The sequence below is a fragment of the Oncorhynchus mykiss genome, chromosome 2, assembly GCF_013265735.2.
Source record: "Oncorhynchus mykiss isolate Arlee chromosome 2, USDA_OmykA_1.1, whole genome shotgun sequence".
NCBI lineage: Eukaryota > Metazoa > Chordata > Actinopteri > Salmoniformes > Salmonidae > Oncorhynchus > Oncorhynchus mykiss.
In genome coordinates, this window is record NC_048566.1 from 67,087,913 (window position 1) to 67,114,016 (window position 26,104).

The 26,104-nt window shown below is 43.2% G+C and overlaps 1 protein-coding gene across 1 annotated transcript; it reads right to left on the reverse strand.

Annotated features, from left to right (window-relative positions):
- Nucleotides 1-314: 314 nt before the first annotated feature.
- Nucleotides 315-25,965, reverse strand: LOC110494458 (thyrotropin-releasing hormone receptor-like). Its single transcript, XM_036934666.1, has 4 exons — nt 25,580-25,965; nt 21,492-21,915; nt 592-1,232; nt 315-402 (listed from the first exon to the last, which is right to left on the reverse strand). Exons 1-4 carry the CDS (start codon nt 25,963-25,965, stop codon nt 315-317), a joined length of 1,539 nt encoding a protein of 512 aa, XP_036790561.1.
- Between the last annotated feature and the right edge of the window lie 139 nt (nt 25,966-26,104).

Genomic DNA, 26,104 nt, shown 5'->3' on the forward strand with positions numbered 1-26,104 from the left:
TAGTGCTTATTCAAGGGTAATTATATGGATTACTTTTCCAATCAAATGCATCCTGCAATACCATAAAGCAGGGGTTCTTAAACTTTTTCAGCTCGAAACCCAAATGAGAAATTGACCGTCCTCATGTTACTCAAATCATCCTTCAACAACTCAAATTAAAAGAATAATTACTGTATATACGTAGATGTATAATGCCCAGGACCCACTTTGGGTCCCGACCCATAGTGTGAGAAACCTTGCCCTAAAGGGCTTGATATGTTACCACATTGTTTTGTGAATACTCACTTACTCATGTTAAAACAAGCTTGCTTTATCTACAGCACTGTGTGATTAATTCCTGCCTCACTCATCTCATGTTGCCCTGGTGTGGCTTTGATCTGAGTTTGCCCAGATGTGGAGTTGGTCTCAGATTGCCCAGGTGTGGAGTTGGTCTCAGATTGCCCAGGTGTGGAGTTGATCTCAGATTGCCCAGGTGTGGAGTTGATCTCAGATTGCCCAGGTGTGGAGTTGGTCTCAGATTGCCCAGGTGTGGAGTTGATCTCAGATTGCCCAGGTGTGGAGTTGATCTCAGATTGCCCAGGTGTGGAGTTGATCTCAGATTGCCCAGGTGTGGAGTTGATCTCAGATTGCCCAGGTGTGGAGTTGATCTCAGATTGCCCAGGTGTGGAGTTGATCTCAGATTGCCCAGGTGTGGAGTTGATCTCAGATTGCCCAGGTGTGGAGTTGATCTCAGATTGCCCAGGTGTGGAGTTGATCTCAGATTGCCCAGGTGTGGAGTTGATCTCACCAAAGCTTGTGTCTTTCCTCTCTTCCTTCCGGTGATGCAGATCCTTCCTCTCTTGGGCTGAGGAGGTGTCTTTGCTCTGCCACTCTGTCACTGTGTCAGTGCAGGTCACTCTCCTTGCCCCCTGTTTGGTCTCGTTGCTAGTCTGTTGGGAGGTGCGTGGGTCCCTGGCCATGCTGTAGCCGGTCTGGTTCATGGAGAGTGTACAGTGGGCCTCCAGCCTCTGGCACTGGGAGAGCCCGCGGAATGCTGAACGGAACTTCTGAGACATCAGGTTGTACACTACAGGGTTGATGGCACTGTTGGCATACATACAAATCCGACAGAACAGTACAAACCAGGCGTCCAGGTAAGGTGTGTCAACGAAGGAGTTAATAAGGACCAAGGTCCGGTAGGGCATCCACAGTAAGGCGAACAGGATCACCACCACTGACAGCATCTTGGTGACCTGTGGTAGAGACAGGAGAGGTGAGACCAGGGAAGACGTGTTGCAGTATCATTATAACACAATTTGGTATGTATCTGTGTGAGGCTTGGTTTAAGCAAACAAACACACTTTGGCCACTCTCAGCCAGAGTGGATTGGGTCTACGAGGCCCCAGTTGCCCTGAGTGACTTAGGGAGAACAGGCCCCCATCTGAGAGCTAGGCACATCCTCAAAGAAATCAGAGAGAGAGTACTGTAGGATCACTCAGCCCCTGGCTTTGTGACCATGGTGACGGCACACAGGCAGACATTCCAGAACCCCGGTGAGACAGATGGATAGAACCACCGTAACCACCACTCATTAGCCTTATCACTTCCAAACAATGGCACAGGCTTTCTTTTATCCCCTGCTCACCTTTCTGTCTGTATGAATTTTATACATGTGTTGTTGAAGCATGGCCACCTTTTTTTAGTCTTCCTACGTTTGATCATGGCAACACAAAAGAGGCAGGTTGACATTTATTGGGATGAGTCTTGTCCTTGTGTCAGAACTGAGCGATTTCCGCTAGATGGGCCAGCTCCAAAGTCAAAATTGGTTATTATTGTAAAAATTTATGTAAATAATAATGAGCTTTTTGGTCTTAATTTAAGGTTAGGGTTATGCATTTGGGTTAGCAGTGTGGTTAAGGTTAGGGTTAGGCTTATTAGGCAGATTTGATGACTTTGCTGCTGTGCCAGCTGGTGACCACACTGCAGAGCTGCCTTCAGAACAAAAACGGTAACCTGCACAAAAGAGGGGCAGTTGATAAACCTATCATACACGACCTATTTAAGCTTAATGCTATTCGAGATAAAGTACGCTTGTTAAACAGCAGTCATTGACAGCAATCCTGGTTGAAATAAAGAAATTCATGACACAACAAAGTGTTTAATTGAGGCGAGAGAAGTAGGGAGGTGGAAGCTTTAATTTTCCAACGGTGAGATGATGACACTTAACGCATCACCAGTAGAGGGATTATCAACATGAAGCCACAAACAAAACAGACAGCTTCAGGTTTGCATTAGGTTGAATACAGAACTCCAGTTTACCTTTGGATACACTACAATGATAATCACTGGTCTAGCTAATAGTGCAGAAAGAGTCACCCTTTGCAGCATCCTTTCTTATTAGGTACATTGGGAGATTGTCAACAAAAATCATATACTTATACTACGTCCTCGATTCAATCAGATCGAGCGTTAACCTGAGTTAGCTGACAACTGCATGTTTTGGCGCTCTTGGAGGTGTATGAGCTAACAAATCAGTGAGCGGCTGCTCGTGTGTCAAAAACCACTCCCTTCCTATTATCCTTACCACGTTAGAAGTTCAAAAGGGCAATAGAAAGTGTAGGCTCTATTAAGTATAGAAATAATGACAGTGTTGTGTTAATTTCAATGGGGGTATTTATAGCCTTTCAGTCTAATCGAGGTGTAGACAATATAACGGTTGCATGAACTTACGCGGTTGCATGGGATTTGAAGGATATAAAGTTGGGTGTAGTTTTGTTCCATCCAATGGCAATGTCCGTCATTTGTGGATTTGACAGCTCTATGTCATGGTTCCACTGTACACAGAGGGCAGCAGAGACCGCCCTAGAGACATTAACGACACTCAGGTGTGACCTATTTACTCGTTATGATTTCCCTGTTGAAACAAGTGTGTTTTCTGTTATCCTTTGCTGAAGCTTGAATTGTGTGGAATGTGCATTTGTCTCCTGAGTGAGTTTAAGACTTAGTGTTTGTTGTTTTCCCAGTGTTACTGTGATCCTTCCGTTACCATTTCTAAGTAAAGTACTATGTTATCCTTAACCACTGATTCATCATCTGGTCTCTTCACCTCACCATGTCACAGCAAGCTTACAGCACCTGGGGTTCCCAAGCAGTCTCCCAACCAAGTACTAACCAGGCACAACCCTGCTTAGCTTCCGAAATCACACGAGACAGGGCTTATGGCCATACCAGCCTGAATATGCCAGATCTCGGCATATTCATGCAATTCCAGTCTTGTTACATGAGTGAAAACATTAGCAGAATAATATTTTTTTTATACCACCATTATTCTGAGCTAATAGTCGGCGGTCCAATTAATAGACCTACTCTATTTAATGACAATAATATAATAATTTAGATCAAATCACCAATGTCTCTAGTAAAGGAGTTTTGTAGCCTATGTTTATTTTCTCTTTTTGACGCGGTCGCTGTTTGCAAATAATTACATCTGAGACCTCGTATGATCCTAAGCATTGTAACCTAATTTCAAAACGTAGCCTTACATCGCAGAGAGAGCCCCGACAGGGGGTGGTTCTACTAAGCTGACATATGGAATTGTTTTAAGATGGTCATACCATGGATCATTTAGAATTTTAGGACACCTGTAGGTATCAATAAAAAAAATATACAAAGTTGAAGTCGGAAGTTTGCATACACTTAGGTTGGAGTCATTAAAACTTGTTTTCAACCATTCCACAAATTTCTTGTTAACAAACTATCATTTTGGCAAGTCGGTTAGGACATCTACTTTGTGCATGACACAAGTAGTTTTTCCAACAATTGTTTACAGACAGATTATTTGACGTATAATTCACTGTATCACAATTCCAGTGGGTCAGAAGTTTACATACACTAAGTTGACTGTGCCTTTAAAAAGCTTGGAAAATTCCAGAAAATTATGTCATGGCTTTAGAAGCTTCTGATAGGCTAATTGACATAATTTGAATCAATTGGAGGTGTACCTGTGGATGTATTTCAAGGCCTACATTCAAACTCAGTGCCTCTTTGCTTGACATCATGTGAAAATCAAAAGAAATCAGCCAAAAAAATGTGTAGACCTCCACAAGTCTGGTTCATCCTTGGGAGCAATTTCCAAACGCCTGAAGGTACCACATTCATCTGTACAAACAATAGTACGCAAGTATGAACACCATGGGACCACGCAGCCTTCATACCGCTCAGGAAGGAGAAGCGTTCTGTCTCCTAGAGATTAACGTACTTTGGTGCGGAAAGTGCAAATCAATTCCAGAACAACAGCAAAGGACCTTGTGAAGATGCTAGAGGACACAGGTACAAAAGTATCTATATTCACAGTAAAACGAGTCCTATATCGACATAACCTGAAAGGATGCTCAGCAAGGAAGAAGCCACTGCTCCAAAACCGCCATAAAAATGCCAGACTACGGTTTGCAACTGCACATGGGGACAAAGATAGTACTTTTTGGAGAAACAAAAATAGAACTGTCGGGCCATAATAACCATCGTTATGTTTGGAGGAAAAAGGGGGACGCTTGCAAGCCGAAGAACAGCATCCCAACTGTGAAGCACGGGGGGTGGCAGCATCATGTTGTGGGGGTGGTTTGCTGCAGGAGGGACTGGTGCACTTCACAAAATAGATGGCAGCATGAGGAAGGGAAATTATGTGGATATATTGAAGCAACATCTCAAGACATGAGTTAAAGCTTGGTCGCAAATGGGTCTTACAAATGGACAATGACCCCAAGCATACTTCCAAAGTTGTGGCAAAATGGCTTAAGGACAACAAAGCCAAGGTTTTGGAGAGGCCATCACAAAGCCCTGACCTCAATCCCATAGACAATTTGTGGGCAGAACTGAAAAAGTGTGTGCGAGCAAGGAGGCCTAAAAAAGCTGACCCAGTTACACCAGCTCTGTCAGGAGGAATGGGCCAAAATTCACCCAACTTATTGTGGGAAACTTGTGGAAGGCTACCCAAAACGTTTGGCCCAATTAATAAATTTAAAGGCAAAGGCAAGTACTAATTGAGTGTATGTAAACTTCTGACCCACTGGGAATGTGATGAAATAAATACAACCTGAAATAAATCCTTCTCTCTACTATTATTCTGACATTTCACATTCTTAAAATAAAGTGCTGATCCTAACTGACCTAAAACAGGATTTTTTACTTGGATTAAATGTCAGGAATTGTGAAAAACTGAGTTTAAATGTATTTGGCTAAGGTGTATGTAAACTTCCGACTTCAACTGTATATTGGATGAAACTTTGAATTAAGACTTAATGCTATTAGCCCAGAGAAATTATTTAAATAATGTTTTGTACACTCAGTGTATAAGGATATATGCTTTACTGTGGATTGACCCGGATACCTTTGACACTGAAATGCTCTATTCACTTTCATTCATGTTTCAGCCCAGTACTCGGTTACCTAAAGACGAGGCTTGAGTCATAGTGCTATCTAACCTCCAAACGAGCTTCAATGCCATACAACACTCCTTCCATACAACACTCCTTCCGTGGCCTCCAACTGCTCTTAAACGCTAGTAAAACCAAATGCATGCTTTTCAACCGTTCGCTGCCTGCACCCGCACGCCCGACTAGCATCACCACCCTGGATGGTTCCGACCTAGAATATGTGGACATCTATAAATACCTAGGTGTCTGGCTAGACTGTAAACTCTCCTTCCAGACTCATATCAAACATCTCCAATCTAAAATCAAATCTAGAATCGGCTTTCTATTCCGCAACAAAGCCTCCTTCACTCACGCCGCCAAACTTACCCTAGTAAAACTGACTATCCTGCCGATCCTCGACTTCAGCGATGTCATCTACAAAATAGCTTCCAACACTCTACTCAGCAAACTGGATGCAGTTTATCACAGTGCCATCCGTTTTGTTACTAAAGCACCTTATACCACCCACCACTGCGACTTGTATGCTCTAGTCGGCTGGCCCTCGCTACATATTCGTCGCCAGACCCACTGGCTCCAGGTCATCTACAAGTCCATGCTAGGTAAAGCTCCGCCTTATCTCAGTTCACTGGTCATGATGGCAACACCCACCCGTAGCACGCGCTCCAGCAGGTGTATCTCACTGATCATCCCTAAAGCCAACACCTCATTTGGCCGCCTTTCGTTCCAGTTCTCTGCTGCCTGTGACTGGAACGAATTGCAAAAATCGCTGAAGTTGGAGACTTTTATCTCCCTCACCAACTTCAAACATTTGCTATATGAGCAGCTAACCGATCGCTGCAGCTGTACATAGTCTATCAGTAATTAGCCCACCCAATTTGACCTACCTCATCCCCATACTGTTTATATTTATTTACTTTTCTGCTCTTTTGCACACCAATATCTCTCTACCTGTACATGACCATCTGATCATCTATCATTCCAGTGTTAATCTGCAAAATTGTAATTATTCTCCTACCTCCTCATGCCTTTTGCACACAATGTATATAGACTCTCTTTTTTTCTACTGTGTTATTGACTTGTTAATTGTTTACTCCATGTGTAACTCTGTGTTGTCTGTTCACACTGCTATGCTTTATCTTGGCCAGGTCGCAGTTGCAAATGAGAACTTGTTCTCAACTAGCCTACCTGGTTAAATAAAGGTGAAATAAAAAAATAAAATAGTGCAATACAACCTACATGTAGGCCTACGTGTTCATGAGAGTCTCAGCTTTTGAATGGTGGGGTCATATTAGTTGCTATTAGTTGCTATCCCAAAGCATTTGGTTTTTCGGGATGTCTCCTGGTCTGTCACCTTCCACCACAGTTACAGAAGCAGGTTGATGTTTATTGTCATGAATCTTGACCTGGAGGCAGAACTGAGCTCCAAACTTGGCTATTATCATAAAGATGTATGAAAACAAACATTTGCTTTTTGGTCTAAATGTAAGGTTAGGGTTAGGCCTTAGGGTTATCAGTGTGGTTAAGGTTTGAATCAGATTTAAGACTTTGTGGCTGTTCCAAATAGTGACCCCTCTGCAGAGCTGCCTCCAGTACATGAGCTACCCCAGCCAAATCTGGACAAGGCAGGGCCAATTGTGCACCGACCTATGGGACTCCCAATCCCAGCTGGATGTGATGCAGCCTGGATTCAAACCAGGGACTGCAGTGATGCCTCTTGCACTGAGATGCAGTGCCTTAGACCGCTGCGCCACCCGGGAGCCCAGATTGAAATGCTGTGGATTGAGATGCAGCCCATGCAAGAATATAGAAACCTCTAACTTTTTGATGGGGATTTTTTATTATCCTCATTAAATTTCCTCGTGGGCGCACACATCGACTCTAGTTAAACACCTTTTTAACAGAAGGTGAATAGCTCAATTGATAGCAACATAGGACTATTACTAGTCTCTTTTTGTTTTTCTCAACTATAGATCTTCATAGCTCAGCGTCTGAATTTCATAGAGACAAACTAAAGATATCCCAATATGCATCGGAGTCAGTGGAGGCTGCTGAGGGGAGGACGGCTCATAATAATGGATGGAACTGAGCCAATGGAATGGCATCAACAACATGTAAACCATGTGTTTGATGTATTTGATACAATTACACTTATTACGCTTCATCCATTACCATCAGCCTGTCCTCACCAATTAAGGTGTCACCAACCTCCTGTGATCGGAGTTGCATCTTTCTTGTGCATTTTGCAGCTAATTTCTAGCGTAAAGTATTGCGGAGGAAAGCGCCATTCTAGATTGCTTTATACAATCAGAATCCGGTTTCGTTTTTCAAAGATGTAAGCTAACAAGGGGTTTGCTTTTTGCCATTTTCTTTAACAAAAATAGACTATGGCATACCCTCACATAGGCCTACCCCTTCAATTCAAGCACTGGTTTTAACTTAACACATCAAGCCCTTCATGGACACAGAGGTATTTAAAGAGTGGTGACACTATTGGAGGAGTTGGCAGACAAATCTGTGGACAGTCCATAATTTAGTCTGTTAAACAGGTAGGGCTACCTCTTATTGATTGCGCTGCGGCTGCCGCTTCATGTTTCAGCACCACAAAGCTGTCATGCAGTTACTCTAATCTGGTTTATTGTGAGGTCAATACCGCTGATAAAAAGCCTCATCATGCCTCACCTTTGGAGAGGCAAATATCAAAGATGCGACGAATATAAGCCAGGAGCCGACAGCAGCAACCCATGTGGGGACTTTGGCATGGGCTAGTGTATAAGGAAAGTACCAAAATACCTTGATAGGGGAGTCACTTTGTTGCAAGCAAGTTTGCTTTAACACTCAGGTGCATGTAATCTCCCAGTAGTAGCTTTTTAAGAAATCCGTTAGTAAAGCGTAGCACAGCACTACATTCTGCCTGTTGGTTGCAATTCACCCCCTCAGTATTGTGTGCTTGTTGTTTAACCATTGATACATTACATAGCCAAAAGTATGCGGACACCTGCTTGTCGAACATTTCATTCCAAAATCATGAGCATTAATATGGAGTTGATCCCCCCTTTGCTGCTACAGTATAACATCCTCCACTATTCTGGGAATGCTTTCCACTAGATGTTGGAAAATTACTGCGGGGACTTGCTTCCATTCAGCCACAAGAGTATTAGTGAGGTCGGACACTGATGTTGGGCGATTAGGCCTGGCTCGCAGTCGGCATTCAAATGAATTCCAAAGGTGTTCGATGTGGTTGAGGTCAGGGCTATGTGCAGGCCAACTGAATGTTCTAGGGGCCATTTTGAGACCTTAAGGAGCACCAGGTACTGCTGGAATGTCTACCAATGGCATGTCCATCTTTTTGTGAGAAATTACACTGGCCGCTCAAAACATTTATAAAGAATTTATAAAGTATAAATATCCCACACTTTAGATGAGGACACATAAAACGACTTAACTAATGGTTAGTAAATGGTTTATAAGGACCTGAACATGAGTGATGTTATTAATCATTATTAATTACTTTAAAAGTTGTTTATAAATGCGTGAATAACTAGATTACTATCATGATAAACAATTTACTAATTCATTATAAATGCTTTTGCACACGGTGTTATTATAAAGTGCTACTGATGATTATAGTCTCAGTTCTCCAACAGATACTCTTTGCTCTTTTATTCATTGGAAGTCTGAAGTTCTGATGAAACTCCTGTATACTTTTGAATGACTGGGCTAGATTCTATCAGATCCACGCCAGCCGACATCCGCAAAGCAGTTTTGGCGGTGTCGGAGGTGGAACTGCGTTAGAGTGTCATGGTTCTACCTGTCACCAGAGGGCGGCAGAGAACAACCAAGAGACATTAACGACACTCAGGTGTGTCCTATTTACTTATTATGATTTCCCTGTTAAAAGAGGTGTGTTTTCTGTTGTCCTTTGCTGAAGCTTGAATTGTGTTCCTTGTGCGTTTGTCTCCTGGGGGCGTTTGAGACTTAGAAGTAGTAAGCCTGTATTTCATTCAAGTGTTTCCCCTAAAATGGCAAAATAATACGGCCTAATATACAGTGGGGCAAAAAAGTATTTAGTCAGCCACCAATTGTGCAAGTTACCTCACTTAAAAAGATGAGAGAGGCCTATAATTTTCATCATAAGTACACTTCAACTATGACAGACAAAATAAGAAAAAAAAATCCAGAAAATCACATTGTGGGATTTTTAATGAATTTATTTGCAAATTATGGTGGAAAATAAGTATTTGGTCAATAACAAAAGTTTATCTCAATACTTTGTTATATACCCTTTGTTGGCAATGACAGAGGTCAAACGTTTTCTGTAAGTGTTCACAAGGTTTTCACACACTGTTGCTGGTATTTTGGCCATTTCCTCCATGCAGATCTCCTCTAAAGCAATGATGTTTTGGGGCTGTTGCTGGGCAACACGGACTTTCAACTCCCTCCAAAGATTTTCTATGGGGTTGAGATCTGGAGACTGGCTAGGCCACTCCAGGACCTTGAAAGGTTCCTTCTTACGAAGCCACTCCTTCGTTGCCCGGGCGGTGTGTTTGGGATCATTGTCATGCTGAAAGACCTAGCCACGTTTCATCTTCAATGCCCTTGCTGATGGAAGGAGGTTTTCACTCAAAATCTCACGATACATGGCCCCATTCATTCTTTCCTTTACACGGATCAGTCGTCCTGGTCCCTATGCAGAAAAACAGCCCCAAAGCATGATGTTTCCACCCCCATACTTCACAGTAGGTATGGTGTTCTTTGGATGCAACTCAGCATTCTTTGTCCTACAAACGCAACGAGTTGAGTTTTTACCGAAAAGTTATATTTTGGTTTCATCTGACCATATGACATTCTCCCAATCTTCTTCTGGATCATCCAAATGCTCTCTAGCAAACTTCAGACGGGCCTGGACATGTACTGGCTTAAGCAGGGGGACACGTCTGGCACTGCAGGATTTGAGTCCCTGGTGGCGTAGTGTGTTACTGATGGTAGGCTTTGTTACGTTGGTCCCAGCTCTCTGCAGGTCATTCACTAGGTCCCCCCCGTGTGGTTCTGGGATTTTTGCTCACCGTTCTTGTGATCATTTTGACCCCACGGGGTGAGATCTTGCGTGGAGCCCCAGATCGAGGGAGATTATCAGTGGTCTTGTATGTCTTCCATTTCCTAATAATTGCTCCCACAGTTGATTTCTTCAAACCAAGCTGCTTACCTATTACAGATTCAGTCTACAATTTTGTTTCTGGTGTCCTTTGACAGCTCTTTGGTCTTGGCCATAGTGGAGTTTGGAGTGTGACTGTTTGAGGTTGTGGACAGGTGTCTTTTATACTGTTAACAAGTTCAAACAGGTGCCATTAATATAGGTAACGAGTGGAGGACAGAGGAGCCTCTTAAAGAAGAAGTTACAGGTCTTTGAGAGCCAGATACTTATTTTCCACCATAATTTTCAAATAAATTCATAAAAAATCCTACAATGAGATTTTCAGGATTTTTTTCTCATTTTGTCTGTCATAGTTGAAGTGTACAGGTGTCTATGATGAAAATTACAGGCCTCTCATCTTTTTAAGTGGGAGAACTTGCACAATTGGTGGCTGACTAAATACTTTTTTGCCCCACTGTATGCCATTTCATAGAACTTTATTAGCCTACAGATTCATTCAATTATATATATACATTTCCTTCAGACCTCTTGACATTTCCCACATTTTGTTACATTAGTCTTATTCAATAATGAATGAAAAAAAAATATATTAAATGACAGCAATCTACACACAGTACTCATCAATGACAAAGCGAAAACATTTTTTTAGAATGTTTGCAGATTTATAAAAAATAAAAAACAGACATGCCTTATTTACATAAGTATTCAGACCCTATGCTATAAGACTCAAAATTGAGCTCAGGTGCATCCTGTTTCCATTGATAATCCTTGAGATGTTTCTACAACTTGGTTGGAGTCCACATGTGGTAAATTCAATTGATTGGACATGATTTGGAAAGGCACACGCCTGTCTATTTAAGGTCCCACAGTTGACAACAAAAACCAAGCCTTTAGGCCAAACAAATTGTCCGTAGAGCTTCGAGACACAATTGTGTCGAGGCACAGACAGATCTGGGGAAGGGTATCAAAACATTTTTGCAGCATTGAATGTCCAAAAGAACACAGTGGCCTCCATTTCTTAAATGGAAAAAGTTTGGAACCACCAAGACTCTTCCTAGCGCTGACCAACCATCCAAACTGACCAATCGGGGGACAAGGGTCTTGGTCAGGGAGGTGACCAAGAACCCGATGGTCACTATGAGTTCCTCAGGGGAGATATGAGAACCTTCCAGAAGGACAACCATCTCTGCAGCACTCCACCTATCAGGCCTTCATGGTAGCGTGACCAGAAAGAAGCTACTCCTCAGTTAAAGGCACATGACACACCGCTTGGAGTTTGCCAAAATGCACCTAAAGACTCTCAGACCAGGAGAAACAAGATTCTCTGGTCTGATGAAACCAAGATTGAACTCTTTTGCTTGAATGCCAAGTGTCACATCTGGAGGACACCTGGCACCATCCCTACAGTGAAGCATGGTGGCGGCAGCATCTTACTGTGGGGATGTTTTTCAGCGTCAGGGTCTGGGAGACTAATCAGAATCGACAGAAAGATGAAAAAGCAAAGCAGAGAGATATCCTTGATGAAAACCTGCTCCAGAGCGCACTGCCAAGTCAACGCAGGAGTGGCTTCGGATCAAGTCTCTGAATGTCCTTGAGTGGCCCAGCGAGAGCCTGGACTTGAACCCGATCGAACATCTGCTTTCAAACATTTCTAAAAACGTGAGTTTGATTTGTCATTATGGGGTATTGTATGTAGATTGATGTGTGCATTGTGGCGTACAGCAGGTCAGCCACCAGGGGGAGACTCGTCGAGGCCTGGTGACAGACGGTGTATACATCACGAGGCAATGGCTCCATCTGCTGGATGTGCCAGGTCTCGACAGATTCTCCGGCCAGGACTAATTGGGGCTGATTGGGGATTTGTGAGTAATCAAGGGCTGATTGCTCACCAGCTGTACAAGTCCCATAAAGCTGCCAGAAGGCTAGCACACAGGGGAGAGATTGGGGGGAAGAAAGGACTCCCATATAGTTGGGGACGGTACCAGAGGTAACAGGAGGGAGTTCAGTTTTTGATCCCGACAGGATACAGCGAGACCCGGAGCCCAGAAGACGGTATCCCAGCGAGGGTATCTTGGGGGAGACCTATTCTTATATTTTGGACTATTTAATAAACACCTTTGAAACTGAGCTAATCCTTCTCTGTCTGTGTCTGATCTGTGTAAACGTTCTGAAACCCACTGGTCCCCCCTACGGATCATCGAGGTGCCCTTTGAACGCATTGCCATGGACATAGTGGGACCCCTGGTAAAAACAGCACGAGGACACCGGTACATCCTGGTAATCGTAGACTATGCCACCCGGTATCCCGAGGCCATTCCCTTACGGGCGGTGGTGTCCAAAGGATTCAGGGATTCAGCCAGTACCAGTTACCTTCAGACGAGTCCCGTAAAACTTGTGGGGGTCATAGAGAAAAACAGAGAACACCATCGTATTTGTGATAATCTCCCCTTTCCATAGCGTGGTCATAAAAGTTTGTAGACCAAACAGTTCGGACGCTACAGACAGAAGTTGACACATCGGCGGTAACAACTTCTTGGGAGTCGTGGAGCAAAACAGAAAACAGTATTGTGTTCATGAGAGTCTCATCTTTCCATAGAGTGGTCATAGTTGTTTGTAGGCCAAACATTTTGGATGCTACAGACATTTTGATGAGAAGACTGATTTTCGGGATGTCTCATGGTCTGACAAACATCATCTGTAGCTTGGCCAACTTCTACCGCAGATGAGGAAGTCTGACAAAGGCGGATACGGTGGATTGCAAAAAAACAGATATCTCTAGCTTAAATTGACAAATTTTGATTGGCATTTTGTAATACGTTACTTAGATTGAAGCACAAGCTTTAAGGCTCAGACTTAAAGCTTGTCAATAGACTCATAAAACTCAGACGCACAGGTAGTGTTGGCAAACATTTGCCTGTCAACAGTACTTAGCACCTCTGAACAAAGTGTTGGCAATCAATCTCTTTTGTGTTCAAACCGCAAAGACCTTGGAAGTCGTCAGCCACTCAACCTTGTTAAAATACTCCAAACTAGAAGGTGGCAGTAGCTACCATCCCATAGCATACTTTGCATATGAAGTGTGACTGGCTCATCAGTGGATGTATGGAGGTGCCCGCTTTTTTTGGGGGCTCCCCCATGTATGGGTTTGTTTGGCTCAAAGTCAAGTTGTTGGCCACTAACGAGAATTGTGATTCTACTAGGAGAATCAATAGGTATGTTGCTACCGGGACGGCACGCAGCAGGTATCGTTTTTGTTCTAGCAAGAGAAGGATCAACCTCCCACTGTGATGAGTACCTATTGGCAGTTTATTGGCAGTGAGATACTTGTTGTGTTTCATGCATCACACTAAAATGGCATTATCAAAATTTTCACAATTTCACAGTATTATTTCAACCTCATAATATAATATATATACTGTATGTAAACAACATGACCCAAATTATGTGGGCACCTGCTCGCCGAACATATCATTCCAAACTTATGGGCATTATTATGAAGCTGGTCCCCCCCTTTGCTGCTTTAACAGCCTGGCTCACAGTTTGTGTTCCAATTCATCCCAAAGGTGAAAGATAGGGTTGAGGTCAGGGCTCTGTGCAGGCCAGTCAAGTTCTTCCACACCGATCTCGACAAACCATCGACCTCACTTTGTGCATGGGGGAATTGTCATGCTGAAACAAGAAAGGGCCTTCCGGAAACTGTTGCAACAAAGTTGGAAGCACAGAATTGTCTAGAATGACATTGGATGCTGTAACTAAGATTTCCCTTCACTGGAACTAAGGGACCTAGCCCAAACCATAAAAAGCAGCCCCAGACCATTATTCCTCCTCCACCAAACTTTAAAGTTGTCACTATGCATTCGGGCAAGTAGCGTTCTTCTGGCATCCACCAAACCCAGATTAGTCGTCGGACTGCCAGTTGGTGAAGCTTGATTCATCATTCCAGAGAATGCATTTCCACTTATACTGAGTCCAATGGCGGTGAGCTTTACACCACTCCAACTGATGCTTGGCATTGCGCATGGTGATCTTAGGCTTGTGTGCGGCTGCTCGGCCATGGAAACCCATTTCATGAAGCTCCCGATGAAAAGTTATTGTGCTGACGTTGCTTCCAGAGGCAGTTTTGAACTCGTTATTGAGTGTTGCAACTGAGGACAGAAGATTTATATGCACTACACGCTTCAGCACTCTGGTGTCCATTTCTGTGAGCTTGTGTGGCCTACCAATTCACGACTGAGCCATTGTTGCTCCTAGACGTTTCCACTTCACAATAACATCACGTACAGTTTACTGGGGAAACTCTAAATCAAATCAAATTCTATTGGTCACATACACATGGTTAACATATGTTATTGCAAGTGCAGCAAAATCCTTGTGCTTCTAGTTCAGACAGTGCAGTAATATCTAACAAGTAATATCTAACAATTCTACAACAAATACCTAATACACACAAATATAAGTAAAGGAATGGAATAAGAATATATAAATATATGGATGAGCAATGACAGAGCGGCATAAGCTGAGATGCAATAGATAGTATAGAAAACAGTATATACATATGAGATGAGTAATGCAAGATATGTAAACGTTATTAAAGTGACATTATTAAAGTGGCCAATCATTTCAAGTCTGTATGTAGGCAGCAGCCTATCTGTGCTAGTTTAACAGTCTGATGGCCTTGAGATAGAAGCTGCCTCTCGGTCCCAGCGTTGATGCACCTGTACTGAACTCGCCTTCTGGATGGTAGTGGGGTGAACAGGCAGTGGCTCGGGTGGTTGTTGACCTTGATGATCTTTTTGGCCTTCCTGTGATATCGGGTGCTGTACCCCCGGTGATGCATTGTGCAGACCGCACCACCCTCTGGAGATCCCTGCTGTTGTGGATGGTGCAGTTGCCGTACCAGGCGATGATACAGTGCGACAGGATGCTCTCAATTGTACATCTGTAAACATTTGTGGGGGGTTTAGGTGACAAGCCAAATTTGTTCAGCCTCCTGAGGTTGAAGAGGCGCTGTTGCGCCTTCTTCAACACACTGTCTGTGTGGGTGGACCATTTCAGTTTGTCTGTGAACTTAAACCTTTCCACCTCTCCACTGCTGTCCCGTCGATGTGGATGGGGGGGTGCACCCTCTGCTGTTTCCTGAAGTCCACGATCATCTCCTTTCTTTTGTTGACGTTGAGTGAGAGGTTATTTTCCTGACACCACACTCCGTGAGCCCTCACCTCCTTCCTGTAGGCTGTCTCGCCGTTGTTGGTAATCAAGCCTACTACTGTTGTGTCGTCTGCAAACCTGATGATTGAGTTGGAGGCGTGCATGGCCATGCAGTCATGTGTGAACACGGAGTACAGGAGGGGGCTGAGCACGCACCCTTGTGGGGCCCCAGTGTTGAGGATCAGCGAAGTGGAGTTGTTGTTTCCTACCTTCACCAACTGGGGGCGGCCCATCAGGAAGTCCAGGACCCAATTGCTCAGGGAGGGGTTGAGACCCAGGGCCTCAAGCTTAATGATGAACTTGAAGGGTGCTATGGTGAATGCTGAGATATAGTCAATGAATAGCATTCTTACATAGGTATTCCTCTTTTCCAGATGGGATAGGGCAGAGTGCAGTGTGATGGCAATTGTATTGTCTGTAAACCTATTGGGGGGGTAAGCAAATTGGAGTGGGTCTAGGGTTTCAAGTAGGGTGGAGGTGATATGATCTTTGACTAGTCTCTCAAAACACTTCATTTCGCAACAAAGCATCCTTCACTCATGCTGCCATACGTACCCTCGTAAAACTGACTATCCTACCGATCCTTGACTTCGGCGATGTCATTTACAAAATAGCCTCCAACACTCTACTCAGCAAATTGGATGTAGTCTATCACAGTGCCATCCATTTTGTCACCAAATCTCATATACCACCGACCAATGCGATGTGTATGCTCTCGTTGGCTGGCCTTCGCTTCATACTAGTCACCAAACCCACTGGCTCCAGGTCATCTATAAGTCTTTGCTAGTTAAAGCCCCACCTTATCTTAGCTCACTGGTCAGCATAGCAGCACCCACCCGTAGCACGTGCTCCAGCAGGTATATTTCACTGGTTATCCCCAAAGCCAACACCTCCTTTGGCCTCCTTTCCTTACAGTTCTCTGCTGCCAATGACTGGAACGAATTGCAAAAATCACTGAAGCTGGAGCCTTATATTTCCCTCACTGACTTTAAGCTGCATCAGCTGTCAGAGCAGCTTCCCGATCATTGCACCTGTACACAGCCCATCTGTAAATAGCCCACCCAACTACCTCATCCCCATATTATTATTATTTATTTATTTCTCCTTTGCACCCCAGTATCTCTACTTGCACATTCATCTTCTATACATCTATAACCCCAGTGTTTAATTGCTAAATTGTAATTATTTTGCCACTATGGCCTATTTATTGTCTTATCTCCCTAATCTCCCTACTTTTGAACACACTGTATATAGATTTTTCTATTGTGTTATTGTATGTTTGTTTATCCCATGTGTAACTCTGTGCTGTTTGTGTCACACTGCTTTGCTTTATCTTGGCCAGGTTGCAGTTGTAAATGAGAACTTGTTCTCAACTGGCCTGCCTGGTTAAATAAAGGTAATTATGACAGAAGTGAGTGCAAGTAATTTTGCTTTCTTGGGTACAGGAACAATGGTGGACATCTTGAAGCAAGTGGGGACAGCAGACTGGTATAGGGAGAGATTGAAAATGTCAGTGAACATACCAGCCAGCTGGTCTACCCGGGCTCTGAGGACGCGGCTAGGGATTCCGTCTGGGCCGGCAGCCTTGCGAGTGTTAACACGGAGAAGTACAGCCCACAGTCCTTGGAAGCGGGCCATGTCGGTGGCACTGTATTATCTTCAAAGGGGGCAAAGAAGGTGTTTAGTTTGTCTGGAAGCAAGACGTCGGTTTCCGTGACGTGGCCGGCTTCCTTATGTAGTCCGTGATTGTCTCTAGACCCTGTCACATACATCTCGTGTCTGAGCTGTTGAATTGCGACTCCACTTTGTCTCTATGCTCACATTTTGCTTGTTTGATTGCCTTGCAGAGGGAATAACTACTATTACTCTTTGCATTCGCCATATTCCCAGTCATCTTTCCATGGTTAAATGTGGTGGCTTTGCGCAAATGCCGCCACCTTTTTATTTTTTATTTCACCTTTATTTAACCAGGTAGGCTAGTTGAGAACAAGTTCTCATTTGCAACTGCGACCTGGCCAAGATAAAGCATAGCAGTGTGAACAGACAACACAGAGTTCCACATGGAGTAAACAATTAACAAGTCAATAACACAGTAGAAAAAAAGGAGAGTCTATATACATTGTGTGCAAAAGGCATGAGGAGGTAGGCGAATAATTACAATTTTGCAGATTAACACTGGAGTGATAAATGATCAGATGGTCACATACAGGTAGAGATATTGGTGTGCAAAAGAGCAGAAAAGTAAATAAATAAAAACAGTATGGGGATGAGGTAGGTAAAAATGGGCGGGCTATTTACCGATAGACTATGTACAGCTGCAGCGATCGTTAGCTGCTCAGATAGCAGATGTTTGAAGTTGGTGAGGGAGATAAAAGTCTCCAACTTCAGCGATTTTTGCAATTCGTACCAGTCACAGGCAGCAGAGAACTGGAACGAAAGGCGGCCAAATTAGGTGTTGGCTTTAGGGATGATCAGTGAGATACACCTGCTGGAGCGTGTGTTGCGGGTGGGTGTTGCCATCGTGACCAGTGAACTGAGATAAGGCGGAGCTTTACCTAGCATGGACTTGTAGATGACCTGGAGCCAGTGGGTCTGGCGACGAATATGTAGCGAGGGCCAGCCGACTAGAGCATACAGGTCGCAGTGGTGGGTGGTATAAGGTGCTTTAGTGACAAAACGGATGGCACTGTGATAAACTGCATCCAGTTTGCTGAGTAGAGTGTTGGAAGCAATTTTGTAGATGACATCGCCGAAGTCGAGGATCGGTAGGATAGTCAGTTTTACTAGGGTAAGTTTGGCGACGTGAGTGATGGTTCCTGGTTTCTGGTTTGGGCAGGTTTTAGTAGTCACAGTGGGTACACCATCTCATATACACTTCCTTATAAAAACTCACTCAGCGAATCACGGAAGTTAGAGTAACAGTGGTCCAGTGTTTTTCCAGCGCGAGTGCTACAGTCGATATGCTGATAGAATTTAGGTAGCCTTGTTCTCAAATTTGCTTTGTTAAAATCCCCAGCTACAATAAATGGAATTATATGGTTTCCAGTTTGCATAAAGTCCAGTGAAGTTCCTTGAGGGCCGTTGTGGTATCGGCTTGAAGGGGGAAATACACGACTGTGACAATAATCTAAGAGAATTCTCTTGGGTGATAATATGGTCTGCATTTGATTGTGAGCAATTCTAGGTCAGGTGGACAAAATAACTTGAGTTCCTGTATGTTGTTACAATTACACCATGAGTCGTTTATTCCTGTCGGCTTGATGTTCATTCCTGTCGACGTGACGCACTGACAATCCAGTGGCTGTATTGACTATGACAGCATATCCCGAGAGAGCCATGTTTCCGTGAAACAGAGTATGTTACAATCTCTGATGTCTCTTTGGAAAGCAACCCTTGCCCCGATTTTGTCGAACTTGTTATCTAGGGACCGGACATTAGCGAGTATTATACTCGGAAGTGGTGGTTGGTGTGCACGACTATGAAGTCTGACCAGAAGGCCGCTCTGTCTCCATCTTCTCCGGCGCTGTTGTTTTTGGTCGGCCTCTGGAATCAGTTGAAATGCCCTGGGTGGTGCGGACAAAGGATGCGCTTCGGGAAAGTCGTATTCCTGGTCGTAGTGTAAATTGTAAATTGACATCGCGCTGATATCCAATAGTTATTTCCGGCTGTATGTAATAACACGTAAGATTTTCATCAATGTAAGATTTTCTGTCAATGTGAGAAATAATACATAAAGAAAACACAAATTAGCTGGAAAACTTTGTTTTAGCTATTTTCCAGCAATTCTACGCATTTTGTCATGGGGCGGCTAGAAATCTAGCAGGGCATAAACGTGACAAACTGTTGTTGGAAAGGTGGCATCCTGATGGTGTCACGTTGAAAGTCACTAAGCTCTTCAGTAAGGCCATTTTACTGTCAATATTTGACTATGGAGATTGCATGGCTGTGGGCCAGATTTTATACACCTCTCAGCAACGGGTGTGGCTGAACTAGCCAAATCCACAAAATTTTGAAGGCGTGTCCACATACTTTTGTATATATAAATACACGTTTTTGACTACACTGGGCCTTTAAAATTAACATGAGCCAGTGAGATACCCTGAAGGAGCAGAGCCTAATGCTAAGACTAACATATTGTATGTATTGTAATCTTTTTCTAATCGTTGAATGAATGCGTGGTGTATCCTGTCTGAACCAAGTATATTATATTCCAAAACACAAAAAAATGTATCTGATGATTTTTGCATTGGATGGTGCCCACATTGATCATCCCAATTATAAATATCTGGGCATCTGGATTGATGAAAAGCTATCTTTCAAAAAGCATATTGATGAGTTAGGTGCACCGTTTGGTGTCACATTGTTAGTCAGTATGTGTTACACCTGTGCTGGTTGCCATCTCATTAGTGTTTCACCTTTGCTGGCCCTAATGGTATTCAAGAGTGGCTGGCCTAGTGCTCCAGTGGTCTTGAGAGATGTGGAGGGTTAACACGTTTAGTTGGCGCTCCCTATTTTAACTTCTAGACAAACAATCCTTTATTTGTTTTGTTTTGCTCAACTTTTTGGTTTGCTTCCTGTCTTTAAGTTTTTTGTTTGCCTCTTCTTGGGCAAATTTATTGGGAGCTCGTGGTGGGTGTCTTTTAGATTCCAGTTGTTGTTGTTAGTCAACTTTCAGTGGACACCTCCATGAATGTCTTTTAGAACCCCTCCTAAAACCCCACCAGTTTCGTTTGCCTGTTGTCAGTGACTCTTTGTTAGTTCCCCGTTCTGAGTGACAGTATTTTGTTTTCTTGCTGAGGAACATAACACATTTTAAAGCTAAATTCCAGCAATTCTACACATTTTGTCCTAACTTATGCCATGTTAATATGATATCTGAGTGAGAGTGACAAAATAAATGGGGGCCCCCTGGAGGTCAGGGCCCCTGGGCATGTGCCCTGCATGCCTGGTTGGTATTCGGCCATAATTACTACAAGTTTAGATAGCTGGCTAGACTAATTTAGCAACACCATTTTTTTAAAATCAATTGATCGAATTCTTGTTCTAGGTCATTGACAAAAACTCTGGTAATCAATATGGAAATGACTATAGACAACTTTTCAGAACCACTACCGGGTGAAGAATCCTTTGTTTTTTAATAATTGAAACACAAAGTGTTTATGATCTACTATTTTGAACAAAATAATGAGAAAGGAGACAGTAGAGGACACTGACACACTACAAATAAAAAAATTGTTGGCTGACATGGCAAATTGAGTGACTGTCAATAACTGACATAATAAAAACTGCTGACCCCTGGGCAAAATATTTTGTATCAGAAAACAGGCTAGACTTCTTTAAAGTCTTGTAGATCGATCCATTGCACAAACTTCCACCGTACCTTCATTGTTAACATACAGACGTCCGAGCTGCCAGACCCGGTCTCAGGGATCCCTTAGATCTCCACTGAGTTACTGTAGGTCAATCTGCTTTAAGTTTTTTGCACCTTACTTGTGGAATAATCTCCAAAGCTCTCTGAAACTGAAGGATTCGGTGCCTCTAGGGCCATTCAGACAGCTGATTGAGGACCCTTTTACTGAAGAATGTGTTTTTCTATGATTGAATTGTCTCTCTGTTTTGCTTTTCTTAGTGTGATTTGTATATTCTTTGTAATTATGACTCTCTGTCAAAATAAAGGTTACATAAAATAAAGGGTGCTCCATATTCGTTGACACACGCACCTGTTTCCTGGAGAAGAGCACACTCTTCGGGCGGCCCTGACGACCCCCTTTTCCTTCGTCTGCTGGTTCCTTGCAGCTCCTGCGGAGCGTGGTGGCGCCAGCAGAGACTGTACCCGCGTCGGGCCGGTTGGGGAGTTGGTTGAGGTACAGGACGCGGGCAATGAGGCCGTACAGGACTATGGCCAGGAGCAGAGGGATCACGTAGAAGATGGCAAAGTCAATGAGGTAAATGGGGAGGTAGAGGTCACGGGACACCTTGTAGCCACACTGGATGGTGCTGTCCTTCATTACCTGGATGTCCACCAGGAAGAACCACAGCATGCAGTAGACACAGGTGAACACCCACACCCCTGCTATGATCCGCTTGGCCCGGGACAACGTACACACTGTCTGGGCCCTCATTGGGTGGCAGATAGCAATGTACCTGGAAATGGAGAAGAACAAATAATAGACTCTTCGGCATGTTGTTCTACAGAGACGTTTATACAGTAAATTATTCAGATATTTTTTTGTATACAGTGCATTAGGAAAGCATTCAAACCCCTTGGCACTTTTTCCAAATGTTGTTATGTTACGGTCTTATTCTAAAATTGATTAAATAAAAAATGTTCCTCGTCAATCTACACACAATACCCGATAATGACAAAGCCAAAATAGGTTTTTAGACATTTTTGCAAATGTATAAAAATAAGAAAACAGAAATACCTTATTTACATACAGTTTGGACACACCTACTCATTCAAGGGTTTATCTTTATTTGTACTATTGTCTACATTGTAGAATAATAGTGAAGACATCAAAACTACGAAATAACACATATGGAAACATGTAGTAACAAAAAAAGTGTTAAACAAATCAAAATATATTTTATATTTGATATTCATCAAAGTAGCCACTCTATGCCTTGATGACAGCTTTACACACTCTTGACATTAACCTGTTAGTGATCTCTTCACGCGCCAATCCCTTTAGCGGGATCGATTTGACAACATCCAGTAAAATTGCAGAGTGCCAAATTCAAACTACAGAAATATCAATATTCAAGTTTCACGAAAATATAATCTTAACTTCTTGTTAATCCAGCCGCAGTGTCCGATTTCAAAAAGGCTTTACGGCGAAAGCAGACCATGCGATTATCTGAGGTCAGTGCCCCGCATACAAACACATAAAAATAATTTTCAAACAGGCAGGTGGCGACACAAAAGTCAGAAATAATGATATAATACATGCCTTACCTTTGAAGATCTTCTTCTGTTGGCACTCCAAAATGTCCCAGAAATGGTCCTTTTGTTCGATAATGTCCTTCTTTATATCCCCACAATGTCCATTGATTTTGCACGTTGGATTCAGAAATACATCGGTTCCAACTTTCCCAACTTGACTACAAAGAATCTAATAAGTTACCTGTAAACTTGGTCCAAACATTTCAAACAACATTCCTAATCCAACCTCAGGTATCCTAAAACATAAATAAACAATAAAATTTAAGAAGGGATAAACTGTTTCCAATACCGGATAAAAACAAAGTGAAGCGCGTTCCAGTTCACGCGCAGTCCACATTGAGTGACACTTACAAGTGACACTTCTTATACTCACAGACATTATTTTAACGATTTTAGAAACTTTAGAGTGTATTATATCCAAGTCTACCAATTATATGCATATCCTAGCTTCTGGGCCTGAGTAACAGGCAGTTTACTTTAGGCACGCTTTTCATCCAGACGTAAAAATACTGCCCCGCTGGTTGAGACAGACACCTGTTAATTGAATGCATTTCAATTAACAGGTGTGCCTTGTTAAAAGTTCATTTGTGGAATTTCATTCCTTCTTAATGCGTTTGAGCCAATCAGTTGTGTTGTGACAGGGTCGGGGTGGTATACAGAAGATAGTCCTATTTGGTAAAAGACCAAGTCTATATTATAGCAAGAACAGCTCAAATAAGCAAAGAGAAATGACAGTCCATCATTACTTTAAAACATGAAGATCAGTCAATCAGGAACATTTCAAGAACTTTGAAAGTTTCTTCAAGTGCAGTCGCAAAAACCATCAAGCTCTATGATGAAACTGGCTCTCATGAGGACCGCCACAGGAAATAAAGACCCAGAGTTACCTCTCCTGCAGAGGATAAGTTCATTAGAGTTACCAGCCTCAGAAATGAAGCATGAAGCATGGAGGAGGAGGTGTGATGGTGTCGGGCTGCTTTGCTGGTGACATTGTCTGTGAATTATTTAGAATTCAAGGCACACTTAACCAGCATGGATACCACAGCATTCTGCAGCAATATGGCATCCCACCTGGCTTGCACTTAATGGGACTATCATTTGTTTATCAACAGGAAACAGGAAAATGCCAACAAGTGCTCAGCATATGTGGGTACTCCTTAAAGACTGTTGGAAAAGCATTCCAGGTAAAGGTGGTGGAGAGAATGCTGAGAGTGTGCAAAGCTGTCATCAAGTCAGAGAGTGGCTACTTGGAATAATCAAAAATCAAAAATATATTTTCATTTGTTTAACACTTTTTGGTTACTACATAATTCCATATGTGTTATTCCATACAATGTAGAAAATAGTAAAAAAGAAGAAGAACCCTTGATTGAGTAGGTGTGTCCAAACTTTTGACTGGTACTGCTACAGACCCTTTTACTATGACATTCGAAATTGAGCTCAGGTGTATCCTGTTTCCATTGATCATCCTTGAGATATTTCTACAATTTGATTGGAGACCACATGTGGTAAATTCAGTTGATTGGACATGATTTGGAAAGTCACACACCTGTCTATGTAAGGTCCCACAGTTGAAAGTGCATGTCATAGCAAACACCAAGCCATGAGGTCAAAATAATTTTCTGTAGAGCTCCAAGACAGGATTGTTTTGAGGTACAGATCTGGGAAGGGTAACAAAAAATGTCTGTAGCATTGAAGGTCCCCAAGAACACAGTGGCCTCCATCATTGTTAAACAGAAGAAGTTTGGAACCACCAACACTCTTCCGAGAGCTGGCCGCCTGGCTAAATTGAGCAATCGGGGGAGAAGGGCCTTGGACAGGGAGGTGACCAAGAACCTGATGGTCACTCTGACAGAGCTCCAGAGTTCCTCTGTGGAGATGGGAGTACCTTCCAGAAGGACAAACATCTCTGCAGCACTCCACCAATCAAGCCTTTATCATAGAGTGGCCAGACGGAAGCCACTCTTCAGTAAAAGGCACAACAGCCTACTTTGTCAAAAGGCATCTAAAAGACTTTCAGACCATGAGAAACAAGATTATCTGTTCTGATGAAACCAAGATTGAAGTATTTAGCCTGAATGCTAAGCGTCACATCTAGAGGAAACCGGGCACCTTCCCTACGGTGAAGCATGGTGGTGGCAGCATCATGCTGTGGGGATGTTTTTCAGCGGCAGGGACTGAGAGACTAGTTAGGATTGAGGGAAAGATGAACTGAGCAAAATTCAAAGAGATCCTTAATGAAAACCTGCTTCAGAGCACTCAGGACTTCAGACTGGGGTGAAGGTTCACCTTCCAACAGGGCAATGACCATAAGCACACAGCCAAGACATTGCAGGAGTGGCTTCGGGACAAGTCTTTGAATGTCCTTGAGTGACCCAGCCAGAGCCCGGACTTGAACCCCGTCGAACATCTCTGGATTGACCTGAAAATAGCAGTGTAGTGACACTCCCCATCCAACCTGGAGTACGGATCTGCAGAGAAGAATGTGAGAAACTCCACAAATACAGGTGTGCCAAGATTGTAGCATCATACTCAAGAAGACTTGAGGCTGTAATCGCTGCCAAAGGTTCTTCATTAAAGTACTGAGTGAAGGGTCTGAATACTTATGTAAATGTGATATTTCCGTTTTTTACATTTTTTTACAAATTAACATACGTTTCTAAAACCCTTTTTTTTATTATGGGTTATTATGTGTAGACTGATGAGGGGAAAATAACTATTTCATGCATTGTAGAGTGAGGCTGTAATGTAACAATAATTGGAAAAAGTCAAGGGGTCTGAATACTTTCTGAATATATATATATATGTATATGGCTGGTACTTGATGATGTGTAAATGGGGTACGGTAGTTGAGGTGTCACTTACCTCTCCACAGTGAAGGCTGTAATGGAGCAGGAGGACACATTGATGCCAAGATACTGAAGGTAGGTGATACCAAGGCAGCCAGCATGCCCAAACACCCAGGTGCCCATCAGGCTGTCTGACACATTAGGCAGACCAGCGGCCACCAGCACGGTCAGGTCTGCTATGGCCAGGCTGACCAGGTAGCAGTTGGTGGGCGTACGCATGTGTCGCGTGGTGAGGACCACCAGAACCACCATGATATTACCCACAATGCCAAGTCCACAGACCAGCAGAACCAGGAACACTGCCACAGTCTTGTACTCCAGAGACTGAGATATGGGGTCCCCTGGGCCCACCAAGGAAATGTTGGTTGGGGTGTCCATCCTTGAGCTTACATTTTCTGTCATGATTGCAGGTAGTGAGTTTGTTTCTATTTGAGTAAGACAGAGAGAGTGAATGACACATGAACTGATATGCGTGGGAATGTAGGAATAAGTGTCCCTGTATGTGTTCTGTACTTGTTGCTAATGATAGTAATCCCTTTTA